The following is a 20,157-nucleotide window of genomic DNA, read 5'->3' as shown; positions in this document are numbered from 1 at the left end:
TAATAATGCTTCCGCAGTTGACAAAACCCCTGGAGCCTGGGCGTAAGGGTTGAAAATTATGCCCCGTGGACATATATGGTTTTTATGGTAAGGACGGCTGTACAAACTTTAAGAAGGCTCATTTTATTCAAAAATTGAAAGTTCTTGTTCCCAAAGTGATCGGAGGGCAACTAGCTCTCCTCCTCCCACCGCCACGTCCTCTTTACCACAAATGTATCTGATAGACATTTTGTTCAAGATAGTCCAAAGATCGTATAGCAATGCCTTCAAGGTTGACACAACCCCCAGAGCCCTGGGCCATAGGTTGCAAGTTATGCCGTAGGGAAACGCTAGGTTTTTATTGAAATGTAAAATTCTATTGCCCTTTTTATAATTCATAAGTGATTGTAGGGCAACCAGTCCCCTCACCACGCCCATCATTTCTCGAATCCTATTCAATCCAAATTTTGAGACAGCTATTTTGTTCAACATAGTTTAGGGTTCCACTAATTATGTCTTTGGGGATGCCAACCCCTTCCCCTAGCAGCCTTTAGGGTGGGGGCTGTAAGTTAGGCAATTCGTCCGTCGTCTACTTTTAGTACGTTTTATTGAGAAAGGTGCGATTCAGGTGAGCATTCAGGTGCTCACCTGAAGTGAAAGGACATTCAGGTGTGCCATGTTGAGGGGAGTGTTAAGAGGGGAGAACTAAATCAAAATATGATATGTGCATACGGGTTCTCAAAAGGGCATAAATCGAGAGTAGCTGTTTACATTAATTCTGAAGTTTCATGGAATGATAAGGGAGATGATCAATTGACCAAAAAGGCAATATTTACTGGCTACTACTTCTCCCACTACTACTACTACCACTACTGCTTCTGTAGGGAATACTGCCAAGGCTAATTATATTGAAGTAACATCTGAGGAAATGTTAAGGGAAAAGTTGAAAAACATACTATGTGTATATAGATTATCAACTGGCGTATCAGTAATATTTTTGGAACGGCTTACCATATCAAGATAAAACTTTTTGGTCATCATGAGGGGATCTTCAACTGACCAAAAGGCAACATGAGCAAGCTACTACTGTTATTGAAAAACTTCGACAGAATACTAAGGGTAAACTTGAACTAAATCAAAACACAGTATGTGCATGCAGATTGTCAAAAGGGTGTGGGCTATCTCAGGAATGGACCTGGGTACAAAGTTAGAGCTTTCAGGGATCTAAAGGGGAGGACCAATTGACCAAAAGCAAACATGTGCAACTACTAATGCTTATGCCACTGCTACTACCACTATTACTACTAAACTACGCCAACTACTACTTCAGCTGCAACTACCTGTAACGCTAAGAATATTAGTATTAAAAGGGTGTCAAAAGAGCGCATCGAGATAAAAATTCCGGATATCATGAGGAGGATGTACAACAGACCAAAAAGTAACATGCACATGCTAATACTGCTATTGATACTGCTGCTTCCTCTGTTACTGCTACATCTAATATAACCACTAGTTCTATTGCGAATACTTATAGGTCTAAGAGCATTAAGATGAAGATTTCAGGAAGTGTATGAATATACAGGTTATAAAAAGGGCAAATCAGTGATGTCATAGCATTGGCTAAATTTATTAAGTTGAAACTTCCAAGACTTGATGAGGGGGATGTTCAACTGACCAAACGGAAATATTAATACTACTGCTGCTTCTAGTGCTATTGTAGTAATATTATTTATATAGCTCTAATTAGTAATATTACTACTTAATACTGCTTCTAGTACTACTACTCTAGCTTATTATCTTATAGCTCTAATTAGTAATATTGCTACTTAATTCTGCTTCTAGCACTACGAGTAATAGTAGTACTAGAAGTGCAGTAATACTGTATCTGTGAGTGCTATATCAAATATACTTAAGAAACTGAAGGGGAAATTTTCATGGAATATTGAGAGGGGAAGGCAAACTAAATCACAACACGCCGTCTGTATACAAGTTTTCCAAAGGCTGCATCAAAAATATTTTAAGAAAGATTTGGTGAGTGAAGTTGAAAATTACAGGGTTTGTTGTGGGGGATACTGAACATACCAAATGTCAATATTTGAATCCTAATGCTAATGCTTCTACTCATACTACTACTACTGCTACTACCACTACTAAAGCCAAGGCTATCACTATCAACTATAACTATTACTACTACTATTACTTTTATAGCTGGTAGTACTGCTACTAAGTCTAAGGGTATTGAGTCGAAAATTTTTGGGAATAGTGAAACAGTATTGAACTAAATCAAAACACGCTATGCGCATATAGGTTGTCAAGAAGACGCATTAACGATGCTTTAGAAACTATTTATTACTTGTACACTGCTAACTATTGCTTGTACGCAAGCTAAGGATATTAAGGTGAAGCCTTCTGAATGTTTAGGCGGATCTTAAACTAAATGAAAACCAACTCTGAGCATGTAGATTGTCAAAAGCAGTATCTCAAGAACGGCTGACATTGTTAGGTTGGACCCTTCAGTGTAAGTTGTGGCGTATTTTGAACCATCCATAAGACACTATGTGTGCACTATTAAATAAAAAAAACAGGTTTTTTTAAATGAAAGTAAGGAGCGACATTAAAACTTAAAACGAACAGAAATTACTCCGTATATGAAAGGGGCTTTTCCTCCTCGACACCCCGCTCTTTACGCTAAAGTTTTTTTAATGTTTTAAAAAGTAGAGTTGCGAGAAAGAATCAAACTTTAGCGCAAGGAGCGGGGTGTCGAGGAGGAAAAGCCCCTTTCATATACGGAGTAATTTCTGTTCGTTTTAAGTTTTAATGTCGCTCCTTACTTTCATTTAAAAAAACTTGTTTTTTTTATTTAATTTCTGAAAGTTTTTGAATTAATGCATGTCTGATTTTGGCTCTCCGTACATAAATTACTAAAATGAAATTTGCATATTAATTCTTTTTTTGGCTAAATGGCTTTCTCTTAGTTTTGATCAGACGATTTTGAGAAATAAGGGGTGGGGAAGAAGGTCTAGTTGCCTTCCAATTTTTCGATTACTCAAAAAGGCAACTAGATCTTTTAATTTTTAACGAACGTTTTTATTAGTAAAAAAAAAACGTAACTTAAGAATTAACTTACGTAACAAACGTACATAACTCACGTAACTTACGTTACGTTTTATCCCAATTCTTTAAGAATGACCCCTGAATCAGAAAGGCCGTAGAATAAATAGTTGAAATTATTAAAAAAAATTTTAGCATAAAGAGCGAAGTATTTATCTCCTCCTAAATACCTCGCTCTTTATGCTAAAGTATTTTTAGAACCCTTCATATGCGTAATAATCTCTGTTCGTTTTAAGTTTTAATACTTCTCCTTACTTTCAATTGAAAAAACTTTTTCATGTTTATATTTTCATTGTTTTTTTATAGTAATGCTAGAAAGTCCTGCGCCCTTTTCATTGAATTTCTCTTCCCCCATGAAATACTCCTCCAAGGAAAGATCCTCCCATATAGCCCCCTCCCCTGAACCCCACACCCAAACCAAAAAAATCCCCCTGATAACATCGGTACACTTCCCAGTAACCATTACTGTATGTAAACATTGGTCAAAGTTTGTAACTTGCAGCCCCTCCCCCAGGGACTGTGGGGGGTACGTCATCCCCAAAGACATAGTTATTATGATTTTCGACTATGCGGAACAAAATGGCTATCTCAAAATTTTGATCCGTTGACTTTGGGGAAAAAATGAGCGTGGGAGGGGGCCTAGGTGCCCTCCAATTTTTTTGGTCACTTAAAAAGGGCACTAGAACTTTTCATTTCCGTTAGAATGAGCCCTCTTGCAACACTCTAGGACCACTTGGTCGATACGATGACCCCTGGGAAAAAAAAAAATAAACACGCACCCGTGATTTGTCTTCTGGCAAAAAATACGAAATTCCACATTTTTGTAGATTGGACCTTGGAATTTTGTGTATAGGGTTCTCTAATACGCTGAATGCGATGGTGTAATTTTCGTTAAGATCCTATGACGTTTAGGGGGTGTTACCCCCTATTTTCCAAAATAAGGCAAATTTTCTCAGGCTCGTAACTTTTGATGACAAAGACTAAATTTGATGAAACTTATATATTTAAAATCAGCATAAAAATCCAATTCTTTTGATATATCTTTTAGTATCGAAATCGGGTCGCTCCTTACTACAGTTCGTTACCACGAACTGTTTGATTAATATTCCTGCTACGATTGTTGTAACTAATGAGGAAAAGGGTATTAAGGTGAAACTTTAAGGGAACGCATAGGGGGGGTTTCAATGAAACAAAAAAACTGTATGCATGTAGGTTTTCAAAAGGGTATATAAGCAACATCATAGGCAGCGCAGCGCTATCATGGATAGCAATAACCTAGAAACTTTAAAATGAGCTAATCTGGTGGAAATTAAAAGTTGTAGTGCCGTTTTCAATAGTCAAAACTGATTTAAGAGCAAGTAGCCCTCTCCCTAGGTGGGAGAGGAATTTTCCAAACACATCCAGTAAAAATTGTTGAAAACTTTCTACAATAAACTAACAGCAAACCAAGCTATGGATTCATAAAGAAAAAACCGAAAATATTTAAAATGTTATTTTCTTTTTCCATGAAAAAAACTATTCCAATGAAAAACGAACAGAAAATAATTCAGAAACTTTTCTACAAAATAAGTTTTTCAAAGAAAAGTAAAGAGTCCCATTAAACCAAAAATGAGCTGAAATAATGTAAAATAATCTTCTAAGCGTAAAACTATCACAAACCACCATCAATAAAGAATTGAAGCCCAAAACGAGCAGAAATTAAAATAAATAACCAATTCAAACTCAAAACGAGCAAAAATGAACATGAATAGGCCTGACATCCCCCTCCAGTGCCTTCTGAAGGCTAGCACATAATTTGCCCTTTACTGAAATAAAACAAATGAATGTGGATTGACAGTTTAATATACATATAGTGATATTTATCCCTTAAAGTCTTAATAATTGATTATTTCTTAAAGTAAAAATATCTGATATGCATTTTGTTGACAGTAAAGTTCATATTATGTTCTGGTGTTCAGAAGGTAAGGGGGTATTAGCCCTACTCATGCTAATTCTGCTTGTTTGAGTTAGACTAGGTTATTCCGAATTCTCGATATTCTTCTTCAGTCATTTCGCATTCTTTCCTGTGTGTCTTTTACTTTTTGTCGACTGCATCTTTTAATATTTGGCTTTTTATTGGATTTTATTGGGGGGTTTTTTCACGTTGACTCTCTGTTTTCTTTTGGTTTTCTTTGTCTTTCCATATATATATATATATATATATATATATATATATATATATATATATATATATATATATGTGTGTGTGTATTTTTTTATTTTTGTTTGTTTGTTTTCCTTAAAAATCTTTTGTTCTTGCTGAAGAAGAGAAGCAGTTCTCCTCCCAAAATGTTCGTTTTGTTTTTCAGTATTTTCACGTGGCCATAAATAATCCCATTCCTGATAGTTCTTAATATTGTGGCAGGCCAATGTAGTTTAAAAATTAGCTATAACTGGCATAGGTATGATTGCGACCCCATTTGCATTCGTTTCTCAACTTTTCCAGGTATACTCCTACTTCTGATTTTATCCTTCAGGTAGAAAGTCAAAAATAATTTGCCATTAGTCTTAACTATAACTCGCTTAGGTTTGATGATACCCTTATTTCCTATTATTTTCCCAATTCACTCAAATATAATCCTATTTTTGGTTTTATCCTTCAGGAAAGAAGTAAAAAATAATTTGTCATTAAACTTAACTATAGCTGGCGTAGGTATAATTGTGCCCCCATTTGGCGTTCGTTTCCCTACTTACTCAATTATATTTCTATTTCTAACTTTATCCTTCGGGCAGCAATTCAAAAATTATTTGTAATTAAACTCAACCGTAAATGGCTTAGGTATGATTTTGTCCCTATATCTCATTTATTTCCCAGCTCATTCACCTATAATCATATTTCTGATTTTATCCTTCAGGCAACAAGTCCAAACAATATGCTTAATAAAATGTATATAATATAATAAATAAAGGATGTCATGTTAAGTTTTTGTTTAAATTGAACAAAAAAGTTTTATTTAAATACAGAAAAAATTCATAAAACATTTCTAAGAGGAATAAAAAACGGTGATACAATCTGAAATAAATAGAAACAATGTCGTTCGTTAGTTGAAACTTAGAAGGAACAGAAATTACTCGGCAGAAAATAGATTAATCTAAGACTAATAGAATTGAAGGGAATGGTCCAGTCAATTTCAAGGCAGACATAAATGAGATTGAACAATCAAACGAATAGAATTTTCCTTAAATTTTATTAGATTACTGTCCCCTTAAAGATCCGAAGGGTTGGAGTGTCATGTGCACAACACTCAAATCAATCTCGAACTTTGTTTCCTACTATTTTCCATTTCTTCCGCAGGTCGCTTTTTTATAGTTTTATTTTATGTTATATATATGAAGAAACAAAATCTAAAATAATAGTTAAAACATATATTGTTCAAGTGGTTTTGAATATCGGCGTAAATGAAATAAATAAGTTTTATTTAAAAGCGATTAAAACAACTTTCTGTATTTTAGATGTTGGTCGAATGCCAAGAATTAAGATTGAAACAGATGGAAGCACAGGAGCTTTTATCTAAAATGAGCAAAGAAACCTCTTCAGTTCAATCAGAACCATTAGAAAATGGAACAACCTGTCTGAATGGTATAACCACAATGACAAGTGAAGGGCTAATGTTGGATCTTGAGACAGGTCGGGTCAGTCTCTCTGTCGATCTTGGACCACTTGGGATGATGAGCGACAATAAGCATGACTCTTGACAAGCTCTTCTACGAGTAATAACTTTTGGAAAATGATCTTGAACGTTTGTAAAAATAAGAAGTGATTATAGTTGACAAATGAAAAAAAAAAAAAAAACAGAAAAACATATTTACGACAGGAACGAAAAATTCCTTTTTAACCAAATGCCTTTTCCTTATTTATGCAGCTGCACATGTATGCACTTGAATAAAGGCACATACTTAGATATTCAAGGAAGAACACCCAAAAACCAACAAATAACCCACAGAAGAGGGGAAGGGAAAGGTTATGATTAATAATTGCCAATGTAGAACAAAAAAAAAGATTTTGTAACCAAAAGACGTAGCACATGCATAAGAGAATGCTACGCTTATTAAAAAAAAAAGTAGCTATTCTTTCAGTCAGGACCTGCCAGACTAATGCCAACAGCCTATACGGTCTATGTGTTTTGGAACTTTTTTGTGTATCATAGTTTATGTTAGCGTATCTTCGCATCTAATGTATTACTTTTCAAATATCATAATACATTGTATTACTACAGTTTAGACAAAATATGTTAAACCGATATTTACCTATTTTTTTTACTATCCCTAATCCTGCTTTTAGTTAGTTCTGTTCATTTTAAGTTGAGCTTGATTATTCATCGTGATTTATATTTGTTTATGGAATAATATTGAACCAAATCATATTATTGGCCCAGTTCATAGCATCAGGGGCGTAACTTTTTTTATTGGGGGGGAGCAAGAGTGGATGTTATTGAAGTAGGTTTTTTCAAGTGGATGTGAAGAAAAGTAACTATTTAACAAACGCGCCACTTGGCGAATTTAAAAACGTGACGCAATACATTATAAACAATAAAAATATATTAAAAATAATAAATATAAGTGCTGGTGCTTGGCTTTTACTTAAACGGTCAGCCATGAGCTGCTGCAGACGACAGTAGTAAACAAGCTTTTGGGTGGGCGAAGGTGAACGTCGTATACACTCGGCTTTTTTAGCCAGATTCACCACTAATGCTTCAGTACATATCTCCCCTACAGTACTAGTACTCTCCCCTAGTACTTAATCCCCACATTTAAATAGCGACCGTATTTCAAATTTGAAAGTAGTCGAAAAAATAAAGTTAGAATTATTGACTTATACGTCGGGCATTGTTTGACAAAGAATATCCAGAAAATCTGAACAGTTCTTCGCATTATTGCGGCAGAAACCTTAAAATAATAAAAATTGCCAGGTATGTCAATCGGAAGAGAAAGTTGACACCTATGGTTTGAAAATTACCTTCTCCTGTTCATCTTTGTTAGAAAAGACGAATTCTATAAAAATTACGCAAAACTTTTTCTTGTTTAAATTAGGGTATGGAGGTAAATTAGGGTATTCTTCTGTAAATTAGGGTATAGGGGTAAATTAGGGTATACATTTCCGGAGGGGGGTTACGTTAAATATCGTTTTTACGCCTATGTATCCCTTCACAAGCAAAGCTTGGTCTCTCAGTGCTGCCTGATAAAACTAATAACAATAGAAAAAGAGAAGGGGCTGGTGCTGCTTATACGTGCACACAAAATTTTGGAATTGCGAAAAAATATACATATTTTATTTAAATTCACTTCATTATATTCTGAGCAGACATTTCGTGCTGAATGCTGATGCAGAGAAAAATTTTCCACAAGTAGCGCTGGGGCTGTGTGAAATGTGACTAAATTCAGTCGTAATTCTTGGCATATTTATGTCAGTTCTTTTTTTAGAGCTGGTTAAAAGCAATATTTAGAAAAGTGAAATAGCAAGAAGTCAGCATTGTAATTATACGTAGAGGCCGTTTTACATTTTTGGGTTAGTATGTGAATCCGAAACGTAAGAAATCGGACGTTACCATCGCTTATTTGGCATTTCAAAGACAGATGAAAGAATCGGAGTTTCTATTAAATACTGGAAATAAAAATTAAAGCAATTAATTGTTTCCTGGAGTGGATCCCCCTCTACCAAATTCCATGACGAAACAACAACGGACTTGGCCTATCTAGTAAGAAATTGGACGTTGCCATCGCTTATTCGGCATTTCAAAGACAGATGAAAGAATCGGGGTTTCTATTAAATACTGGAAATAAAAATTAAAGCAATTAATTGATTCCTGGAGTGGATCCCCCTCTACCAAATTCCATGACGAAACAACAACGGACTTGGCCTATCTAGTTATAGTGTGAATATCGTTATAGAAATCACTAAATCAATTTTCAATGATTTCTTTTTCATTCAGGAAATTATGTTCACTTTTTCAGTTTCAGTTTCTTTATTAACAAAAAAAAAATCACACACTGTAAACTAACTACACCCTAAGAGAGCACTGTCCGTAACGGGTGACAGTATTCATTCATTCATCAAGAAAAGAAATATAAGGTAAGAAAAGAAAAGAAGAAGAAGGGAAAAGAAAAGAAAACATACGTAAATTAATGAAACAAAACATAGAGAACTATCCGTAGAAAAAGTTAGGATCTAATTCAATACTTTCCAATAAGAACCTTTTAATCTTACTTTTGAACTCTGGTAGGCTATTAGCATTTCTCAAAGTATTTGGCAAATAATTCCATATTCTAGGTCTGGTAAATTTGATTGAAAAACCAGATGACGTAAGACGTCTCGTTTCTATAACTAGTTGCGAAAAGAGTAATAAAACTAAAAAACGAGGTTTATTCAATAAATATATAATACAGACCTTGCCCCGCTTCCCGCGGGGCTCATGGACTAATACGCTTCACTCTATAGGTAATGTTACCGGTAAGCAAGCCTACCTTACGCATTTTTAGTTTGCCCAATGGAGGAGGAGCGTCAATCAGAAATGGATACGCTTTTAGAATTAGCAATACTAAGTGCTCTAAACTGGAAACTACGCTGTTTTGCAGCCCAGTTTCCAGTTTAGAGCACTTGGAACGAACTAAACATTTACCGGATTTTTCTCTGATTCCCGCACTTTTCTTTTCTTGATTGCCTGAAATCGAAGTACTTTCTTTACGGCACCATTTCTTTATTGGTAAATGTATCACAGTTCATATAATTGACTTACCAATAAAGTGGGCATACCACTTAATGCCTTTTTTATACTCTTTACGAATATAATAATCGCTTCCATCGCAAGTTCAAATTTAAGCACTTTTTGACCTAACCTAACTATAAAAAATATTGGCACTGAGAAAATGTAGTATTATTTTTTCGAAAACGACCGAGAAAACGGCGCTGAAAAAATGTAGCATTATTTTGTCGAAAAAATTACCAGTAACCCATACTTGAATTGAAAATTTGCCATTTTTAAGAGCTAAAAAAGTGCTTAAACTTGAATTTGCGATAGAAGCAATTATTATATTCGTAAAGAGCATAAAAGAAGGCAGCGAGTGGCATGTTTAAAGTTTGGAAACAATGTTTTAAGCCTTTTTTATACCCCATATTTTGGGCATTTTTAAGAGCTCAAAAAGTGCTTAAAATTGAATTTGCGATAGAAGCGGTTATTATATTCGTAAAGAGCATAAAAAGGGCATTGAGTGGTAAGTTCACTTTATTGGTAAATCAATTAAATGAACTGCTAAAACTGGTCAATGTTGGTATTACCTGAACAATTGTTTTGGGTCATGAAACTAAAGATGCATTTTGACTTTTGGAATATCTTTTCTCTCTTGCAAAACTGCCGCAAATTCACTGTTATGGAGTCATTCCGGCCCAAATATTCTTGTATTTATGCATATGGATTTGCAATCATTTCCGTTGTCGTTGACCGGATATTTGGAATCGCGAATCTGTAATAGTTTAGAAACAAATTTGGGCTATATATTTGCACATTAGGGGGGTGGGGGTAAAGCATAGCATATATTAAATACGTAAACTAACCATTGCTGTATTTAATATATGCTATGCTTTACCCCCTCCCCCAATGTGCAGATATATAAATACTCCATAACGGTGAGTTTGCGGTAGTTTTGCAAGAGAGAAAAGATGTTCCAAAAGTCAAAATGCATTTATTAACAATAGTTTCATGACCCAAAACAATTTTTCATGTAATACCAACATTAACCCTAAAAATTCACCCTGTTATTATCAATGATCCAGATAACTAGCCTAAGCCTATAGGTGTGTACCAATGTAGGTGATCGGTCTCTTATTCCTTGCTGAAAAATCTTTTAGCTTAAGGAACATGATATCATAAATTTTTCGTTTACTAAACTAAGGTAGCGTGGCCGAGCGGTCTAAGGCGCTGGTTTAAGGCACCAGTCTCTTCGGAGGCGTGGGTTCGAATCCCACCGCTGCCATTATTTTATAGACCACTAATTAACTTTTAAATTGATAGTTCTAACGAACTTTTAATCTATGTTGAACGAGAATTAGTAACAAGCATGTAAATCATTTTCACTACAGATCAATTTTTAGACCTTCTAATCTGTTGAATGATTTTGAAAGTAAGTATCACTGCTAAAATACTGGTCAGGTATCTGGAAAATAGGAAGACGGGTGGAGTGTTTTACAGTGACTCCAGTTATATTGACTGAAAATTTATGTATAAATCAAGCGTTGCCGATCCCTAATGATTTGTCACTATTTCTTGTGATTTATTTTTATAGCTTAATGATCTTTTTGGTCAGGTGATTTTTAACGATTTTACTTCTAAACTAGTAATTGTTTCCTAAATATAGTGATTTCTTATGATATAATGCGTGAAGCCTAACTTCAAGCAAATAATCATCCAGAAAGCTAATTATTAAAAGCAAAAGGGATTCTCTAGTTAAAAACCTTACTAACTGCCAATGTAAACCCAACACAGTTCTCTTTGTTCTGTCAGAGAAACTATAGTTAACCAAATTCGAGAAAACTGACAAAATCTGTGCGCAGCGATTCGCACAAATTGGTGTTACATAACCGATTTGCATAGAGAGATTAATCAAAATGGATTGTGCTTTATCATTTTCTTTTATTAGCACCATCCTTATGAAAGTTCAGTTATAGCTTTGACATTTAGTCGTTAGCATATTTTAAACTTGGGCTAGACCACAGTATAAGTATACATGAACAGAAGCAACTAGTCATATGCTCTCCATTAAAGATTTTTGACACATATCAGACTAGCACTCTTTTCATGACTCCACTTCTTCTCTTACGCGCAGTGAAAAAAGTTTATACATATGCTGTAATTTGACGAAATGCCAAGAAGCAACTGAAACTATTGTTGTGATGTAATGGGAACTTCCCAGTCAGGGCTCTATGATGCGTATCATTTTTGAACAAACTGTTTACATATTCTTATACTGTGTACTAAACCAATTGCAAAGTAAAAAACTAAAAAAGCTCTCTTTCTTCAATCCGTCAATATATTAGTATCATTTGTGCACTTAATTAAAATTAAGGGGTACAATCTGTTGAGAAAGTTATAAATATTAAAACCGTATTAACATAAAATAATGACAAAAGTCTTCACACATTTGGCTTCACACTGGAAGCCTTTCTGAACGTCAAAAATATATAAGAAAAAACCTACCTTAAACTAAACATGAAAAACAAACAAAGAAAACAGAGAAACGCTAAACTAAAGAAACAAAGAGAATGACGAAAAAATTCCCTCTTGAGTAAAATCCAATCACGCAACAATATATAAGGCACTTGGTAGGATGTCTGTTTTATGCTATTGTATATATATCTATGCATGAATTAATCTTCTGATATGGAATTCTCTCAAAATAAAACTACTACTACTGGTGACAATTCATCGCAGCACCAAGCTGCCTGAGACCACCACAACTAGACACGCTCCTCCTCAATTTCAATCTATTCAAAGCCCCCCTCTTCACTCCCTCCCAGGAAGCTCCCATTTCCCTTAAATTATTTTTCACAACATCCTCTATCCTCAATCGTGGACGAGCTGCCTTTCTTTTAGCCTTAGATGGTTGACAGAAAGGGACATTCTTCGGCAGCCTGGTAGCCTTCATCCGTGGAACGTGCCACAGCAATTTTAACTCCTGTTTCATTATAGGTCCAGAAAGCAAAACTAAACCACACTTTTCATGCAGCCTAAAGTTTAAAATACGGACAGTCCGCCTGGTATCCAAAACGATCCATAGGCAATTTCTCTAGAAAATGTATAATAGGTCTTCCTCTATTTTTCGATACGCCCATACTTCAGAATTATATTTGGCCACTCATAATTGTAGCTTCCAATATTCTATTCTTGGTTCGTAAATTAATCTTCCTATTCTTCTAAACTCTTTTCAACTATTAAAAACATTCTATTTTACTTTGAACATCTTCAAGGCCTCCGCTGTCCAAACTAATAATGCTACTAAGGTATATCAAGGTGTCCAATTACTCCATCTTCTTGTTAAAAAAAGTCACCTTTTCATCTTCTCTTATTCCTAGCCTTAGCGACTTAGTCTCAGTAGAATTAATTTTCAAAGGTATTTTAAAACCTCCGAAAGTTTGTGTATTTTCCTCACTCTTTTGCTCGGCTTTTTCTTCCCCATTTTATTCCGTGTTCTCTCGTCCTGCCTCATCCTCTGCCTCTCACCCTCTCTCATCTGCCTTTCTTGAGTACCTTAAGACAAATTTCATCAAAGCGATCCATTTAAATAAGGATAAAATACAACCCTGGTTAACTCCTGATTTAATACGAGACCAGCTACTAACTTCACTTCCTATTTTAACCGCAGCAGTGTTATCCTCCAACTTCACGCTCATCACTTGGTGCTTGTGTGATATACACCCTACAACTCAAGAAATGAAGTTAGGTTAATCCAAAAAATATAATAGCATCGTAAAAATATAATACTTTGGAAACAAAGTTGGCTATATATTTGCATATTAGGGGGGGGAGGATGTCTAAATACTTTACCGACATCCCTCTAATTTACAAATATATAGCCCAAATCAAATATTTCCCATTAATTCTACCAATTCTCTTTGTCTTTTCTCACGCTAAGTTGAAAGAAACTAGTGAAAGAAACCGGTTTACAGTACTCCAATGCATGAACAACTTGAGCTGCAGGGGATATATCATACAAGTATTTAGTGTATTTGTCCAGGGGTGGATCTAGAGCAAAATCTTGGGGGGAAGGCCAATTGGACAAAGATGCAAATAATTGACCAAATAGACAAATTTATTCTAAAAAAATATTGAGAACAGAGAAAAAAACAGTAAGAGTGAATTTGCATGTAAAGGATGGAAAAGATTTACCTACTTATCTCTTCTTCACAATGTGCTAAAATTGGCAAACAAGAAAGAGCAGCAAGAACCAAGGTGTTGTCCCTGCTATACAATAGCCTTAATTATCTCAACCACGTCCACTTTTTTCAAGCTACGAGGAATTATTTTTTACTTCACAAGTAAGAACGAATTTTCATATAAAGGATGGAAAAGGCATACCTACTCTTGCTTTCGAGATAAGGCGAAACTTACTAAATACACTATTAGCAAAGAATAGTTTTATTCGTACAAAGGGTATGGATAGTTATTTTAAGTTAAAATGCCATCATTCAAATAGCAAAGTTATAACTTTTTCTGGACCGTCTAATCTGTGAACACTCTTGCTTGACATTCTAATAATAGCCAGCTACTGAATGTACATCCCATCTTCTGTGATACCGGGTCACCTTATATTCAACTATTATTTTAATTTGCTCACCCTTCTAATCCTTGACTGTACCAAGTTTTTTGATAAGTTAACATAAAGGGTATGAAAAAAAAATATAGTACGATGCTCCTGCTGCTCTCGAACACTTTAATAGCTCTCTGAGAGCCAAGACCGTATCCAGGGGAAAGGGTTAGGGGGTTTGAACCACCCTCGAAATGTTTGTCTGACTCGTAAAAACGTAACCAAAATGAATACAAACAATTTTTTCCTGCATTTTTAAGCCTGCCTTTTTACCCTCCGCCCCCTAAAAAAAATCATAGAAATATCCATGCCAAGAGCATTTGAATCCCTCCAGGCACCAAGATTAAAAACATTAAAATTATGAAGCCACTAAACTTAAGCTTTTTGATCTAGTTTTTTGTTTTTTCTAAGGAAAAATTTAGCACTTTAAGCCTATAATATATCTTCTCAGCTTCAAGATTGCCCATGGAGTCTGTAATCCTCTAGAACGGGTGTTAGTTGGATCTAGAATTGGTGCGGGAGAATTTTGCCTCGAAACATGGATACCGTTAAGAATTTACCTGTGGAAACAATGCTATTAGGATTTAAATGCTTGTGTTCTCTTTTTACTCTTTTATGTATGTTGTAAATTTCTTCTTTCTTATTTCCCAGGAGGAGGGGGGTTTTGCCTTCTTAGCGGTACTCATGGCCAAAGACAAAATGGAACATTGCTTTCGTGTAAGATTGTCATAATAAATGACATTTAAACTATTTCAGAATAAGAAATTAATAAGTCAACAAACAGGTTCAACATGAGTTGTGTTGCTAGGTTGATGTTTGAGCAAACCGACCACTCATATGCGCTCAATTAATTGTTATTATTTGGACTTAACAAAGCCACGTGATTTGGAACGTTTATTTTCGACTTTGTATTTGTCATAAAGTTTGATATGGACTTGTATGGAGTGTTCTTGATTCAGTTACTTATTTTGGTCTACATGTTAAAACGCTCTGCAGCTATAAAAAAAACGAAAGAATTCATGAACAAGGAATTTATTTAGTAAAGAAGAAACGTATGTTTTCCTATAAGCATTTGAAAACTAAATGACTACGAACGTAAAAGCACTCTAAAAAAGAGTTACGATGACGATGATAATGGTTGATTAACTGTACTTTCTTGTCTGGTGACCTTGTGAAGAGAGAGATAGAGAGAGAGAAAAAAAAAATTGTTAGCTTTTGAGCATCACTTTGTTTTTTTTTCAGATCAGCGAGAACCATAGATAACATTCAATTTTCTTGTAGATGGCGTCTGAAAATTGTCCGGGGTTCTAACTAATAAAAGTTTAATGAAAAATATATTTCAAATTTAGCTACTTATAAGACATTTAGCTACAAAAACTGGTTAATAATCATGTTAAATTTTATTAGTATCCTTTGTTTTTAATTAATATCTCCTGGGGACAGTGCATACCCAAATAAGGAATAGGATCTTTACTAGGAATCAGCTAGGCTACGCCCAGATATATCAAATTTCCCACTGTATGATATCCCTAGAAGGTTTGCATACCTATTTTATGGATTAATTTTCTCCCTTAGATTTAATCGTTACCAGCCTATTACATTTTTTGTCTTTCTACTTTAGAAAAATGAGCCTAGTGTTAGTGTAGGCCTAGCCTGTCTTAGTTAGCCAGAAGGAATGAGTTGGCTATTCAGCCTCTTCAAGTGGGTCTAAGCTATTGTCAGGAATACTTATTTAAGTTTTACTCACATGATAGGTATAGCTCCTCTCTAGGCTATTCAGTATTTGAAACATTTTCTTAATTTTGGTTGGCTAGGGCAAGGTAACCTACCTTTTATCCTATATAGATAGCTATTTGTAAATATATAGACTACAGAATTCAAAAACTGACTTGGGGACAAGGAGAATATATTGCTGGATTCCTATTTTGTGGTCTCTCCAAATATTATACACTGATCAATTTGATTTAGAATATATCCCACCCCTAATGGCCTTCTAAAGACTAGGCTATATTCTCTACTACTCTAACCTAATCATACCTTACAGCTCCTATACTAAACCAGTTATTATCAGTCTACATTTAGACCCAATCAAAAGAAAACACTTTAGCCGAGGGCTGTTAAGCAGGAAAAATTTTAAGAAAACATCTTAAATACATCCAAGCCATGGCTTCAAGAATGGGACTCTGGTGACACATTAGTTCAACATCATGACAAACCAGCACCCATGCCATAGGACAATTCCTTATTTGCTGGACAATGAAATTAAGGTAATTTAAGATAGCTTAATAATAGTCTAGTCTATATGGAAAAATTTGTAGACTAATCATATTTGTACAGTAGAGAGTTTGTGGTAAAGTACATCTAAAAATACCTTCAAAGTGTGCTAACTAGAATTCTTTTGCATAGTAGCCCATAAAGTAAGAATTATTTTCTTATCATGTTTCCTTCTCAATAGCCCCAGTAGTAGACTAATACCTAAAATATATCATTCCTAAGTGCTTCACATTATCTTACTCTCCCCATCCTGAATAGACAAATATATAGGCTGACTCAAATGCCTAACCATAGACTAATAACAACCAGTTATCTTGCCAGTATAGGACTTATCTCCATGCATGACTAGGGTGTAATTACTAAAATATGAAATGATTCCAAAAAGATGGAAAGAAATGTGATAATCATAGACAGCCAAGTCATACTGCCTAAGAAAAGAGCAATGTGGGCACAATATACTGTTCTTTTTTTAAAATTTGGTTTTAGACCAGGATAATTTGTTATTATTATAGAAAGAGTTATTGTAGAAACTTCAAAAGGAGCTTATTTGATTGGTTTTTAATAGTCAAGCTATTGGAGAGTAAACAGTCCTCCTCTCCACCACAAGCACATCCAATCAACATTTTGAGATAACTATTTTGTTCAGTGTATTTAAAAGGTTTAGAAATTATGTCTTTGAGGATGACCCCCCCTCCCACAGCCCTTGGGACAAGAGCTGTAAGTTTTGCCCTGGGGACTTATAAGGTTCTCATAGAAAATAGTGGCTGTATAAACTTTGAAAGGGGCTCTTTTGATTGGAAATTGAAAGTTCTAGTGCTCTTTTGAATCATCAAAAGTGATTGTAGGGCAACAGCCCCCCCCCACACACATACATCATTTCTCAAAATTTATACTATCAAAATTTTAATAACGACTTTGTTTGGTGTTATTGAAAGGGTGAGTATTTATGTCTTTTAGGATGATAAACCTCCCATAGCCCTTAGAGCAAGGTTGTAAGTTATGACCTTGGGTATATGAGGTTTTTATGGAAAGGCTGGTTTTATAAGCTTTGGAGGGTACTCATTCTCATTGGATTGGAAATCAGAAGTTCTAGTGGGGTTTTTAAAAGTCAAAATTATCTGAGGGCAACTAGCCCCTCCTCTCAGGTCCTATTTTTTCCAAATGAATATGATAGAAGTTTTGAGAAGGCATTTATTTCAAAATAGTCTTAAGATCATGCAACAAGGCCTTCAAGGTTGAAACAACTCTCTTAACCTGGGGACAAGGATTGCAAGTTATGGCAGGGGGTATTTAAGTTTGTTTTGGAAGAGTGGTTAAAAAGACTTTAGAGGGAGGCATTTTAATTAGAAATTAAAGAGTAGAGTGACTACTTTTACATCTATCTGTAAAGGTATAGAGTTGAAATTTTAAGGGGGAAGGTGAAATGAATCACAACATGCTATTCTGTATACAAATTGTCAAAAGAATATATCAGTAATATCTTAAGTACAGTTTGGTGTGTGGTTGCAGGGGATGTTAAACTAACCAAAAAATAATATTTGCATCCTATTGCATCTGGTTCTACTCACACTAGTACTACTGCTACTGTGATTACTAATGATGCTACTACTACTGCCACTAAAGTTAAGGCCACTACTCTTAATTTTATTACAACTACTGCTACTACTATTACTGATGGTACTACTGCTACAAGAGGTATTAAGGTGACAATTTTGGGATAAATTGAAACTGTTTTGAACTAGACCAGAACACAATTTGATCAACTATTTCTGAAGCATTGCTAATATATCCTCTTGACAACCTGTGATAATTGTGTTCTGGTCTAGTTCAATACAGTGTCAATATAACCACAGATTGTCAAGACAATATGTTAGAAGTGCTTCAGAAATAGTTGATCATATTAAATTGAAACTTTCAGCATGTGTTGAAGGGAGTTGAAGAAACCAAAAGTACTATGAATATACTGCTACTTATTACCTTAAATTGCAGCTTGGAGCAATCTAAGGATTTCTGCTTGTAGGCTTCATGAAGAATTAAAGACAAGTTGAAGACTCATGGGCTGCCCAATCATACTTCCTCTCTACATCACTCCATTCAGCATCCACTCTTGATTTGAAAGTTTCAAGACTAGTTGCAGAGACAGCATATTCTGACAGTCTATTCCAAAGGCTTGTGACTCTGTTTGAAAAGAACTAATTTCTCTGGTGGAGTCTACATGACATCTTAGACAGTTTCTTTAAGCAACATTTGGTAGAAGAGGTGGTGGCAAACAAGAATAAACCAGGAACCATGTTTTTTGAGATAAGTTTGAAGGCAGTTATGAAATCACCACGTTTGCGCCTATATGTTAGACTTGGTAGTTTGAGGCAACAAAGCTCACAATAGGAGACTGTTTGGAATTTGCTAATCAATTTTGTTACTCGCCTTTGGACTGCTTCTAGGATGAATTCGCTTTTTTGTTATGCTACTACAAGTGTTGCTATAACACAAGCCAAGGGTATTGAGGTGAAGCTTTGAAGGAATATTTAGGTGGATGTTGAATCAAATCAAAATCAACTATGAGTGTAGATTTTCAAAAAGGTAACAAAGTAATATCTCAAGAACAAGCTTACATTATTAAGCTAGACCAGGATTTCTTAAACTTTTTTCATTCATGATCCCACATATGATTGCAAGTATCCTCGTGACCTCATATAAATATAAAAGAAATATTAATAAATATTTTTGATGATTTATTTATCAGGTGACAACGTACATATACATATGAAAATATATAGTTTTCAAATTCATTTAGAAACATACCAAGTCCAAAATTATGAATTAAACCAAAGGTTATCAAATTGTATTAATTTCAGTTAAAAATATTATATGCCCTGTTTTGATCAGAATTGTGTTTTTCAATAATATAAATAAAAGGGAATTCAGACCCTCTTATTTTACCTTAAATCACACTTGCTAGCAATATGGACAAATCCAGTGTATGAGGTTCAAATCATAGTGTACCCAATTATTTGGTTTTGGATGGGTGTCAGTGTGATGACTCAGTAAGCTCAGCCAGAGTCAACCCAGATTTAAATGAGTGCCTGGAGAAATCAGAGGAAGGTAAAGATGAAGGATGTGCAAAAGAACAGGATCGTTGGCCCCCAACCCCGCACTGTACTTCCTGGCTGAAGGGCCAAGAAACAGAGATCAGCACTGCCAGTAGGAACTGTAAAGTCTAGTGCTGTATTACTTACCTTTTACCAGTGTATGCTAGTTAGTGGTGATGGGACTGCTGTATGCTGCATACCATTGAGTGAGCCATGGTTTTGTTGCCTAATCCTTGTTGAGATTTTATTTGAAGCTATCAATTGCTTTAGATCCCACCATCATCTCACTTAGGCTGTTCCACAGACTTATGATTCAATTGTAGAAGAAATTGTTTCATTTTCTTGTCTTAGCATGCTTGTAGAACAACTT

General features: G+C 35.0%; 2 protein-coding genes and 1 non-coding gene across 8 annotated transcripts in view; all 3 read left to right on the top strand.

Moving 5' to 3' along the window:
* LOC136036718 (coiled-coil domain-containing protein 39-like) overlaps nt 1–7,089 on the top strand; it is a gene marked incomplete in the record, with an annotated part of 149,037 nt that extends 141,948 nt beyond the window's left edge. For all 4 annotated transcript variants that reach the window (XM_065719061.1, XM_065719063.1, XM_065719064.1 and 1 more), the window contains 1 exon segment: nt 6,583–7,089. In XM_065719061.1, the coding sequence (XP_065575133.1) occupies nt 6,583–6,825 (243 nt within the window).
* Nucleotides 7,090–11,015: 3,926 nt separating this feature from the next.
* Nucleotides 11,016–11,097, top strand: Trnal-aag (transfer RNA leucine (anticodon AAG)). The gene has a single exon. It is a non-coding gene; the product is annotated as a tRNA-Leu (tRNA).
* A 4,719-nt stretch (nt 11,098–15,816) lies between these two features.
* LOC136036719 (integrin beta-PS-like) overlaps nt 15,817–20,157 on the top strand; it is a 52,734-nt gene continuing 48,393 nt past the window's right edge. For 2 of the 3 annotated variants that reach the window (XM_065719065.1, XM_065719066.1), the window contains exon 1: nt 15,817–15,960. The gene's annotated coding sequence lies outside the window, so the exon portion shown is untranslated. The remainder of the gene's footprint in view (nt 15,961–20,157) is intronic. The other variant, XM_065719067.1, reaches the window with a different exon arrangement.

Source organism: Artemia franciscana, chromosome 15 (assembly GCF_032884065.1).
Source record: "Artemia franciscana chromosome 15, ASM3288406v1, whole genome shotgun sequence".
Classification (NCBI taxonomy): domain Eukaryota; kingdom Metazoa; phylum Arthropoda; class Branchiopoda; order Anostraca; family Artemiidae; genus Artemia; species Artemia franciscana.
Note: the sequence above shows the minus strand (reverse complement) of the source record. Positions and strands in the feature narration are given on the sequence as shown.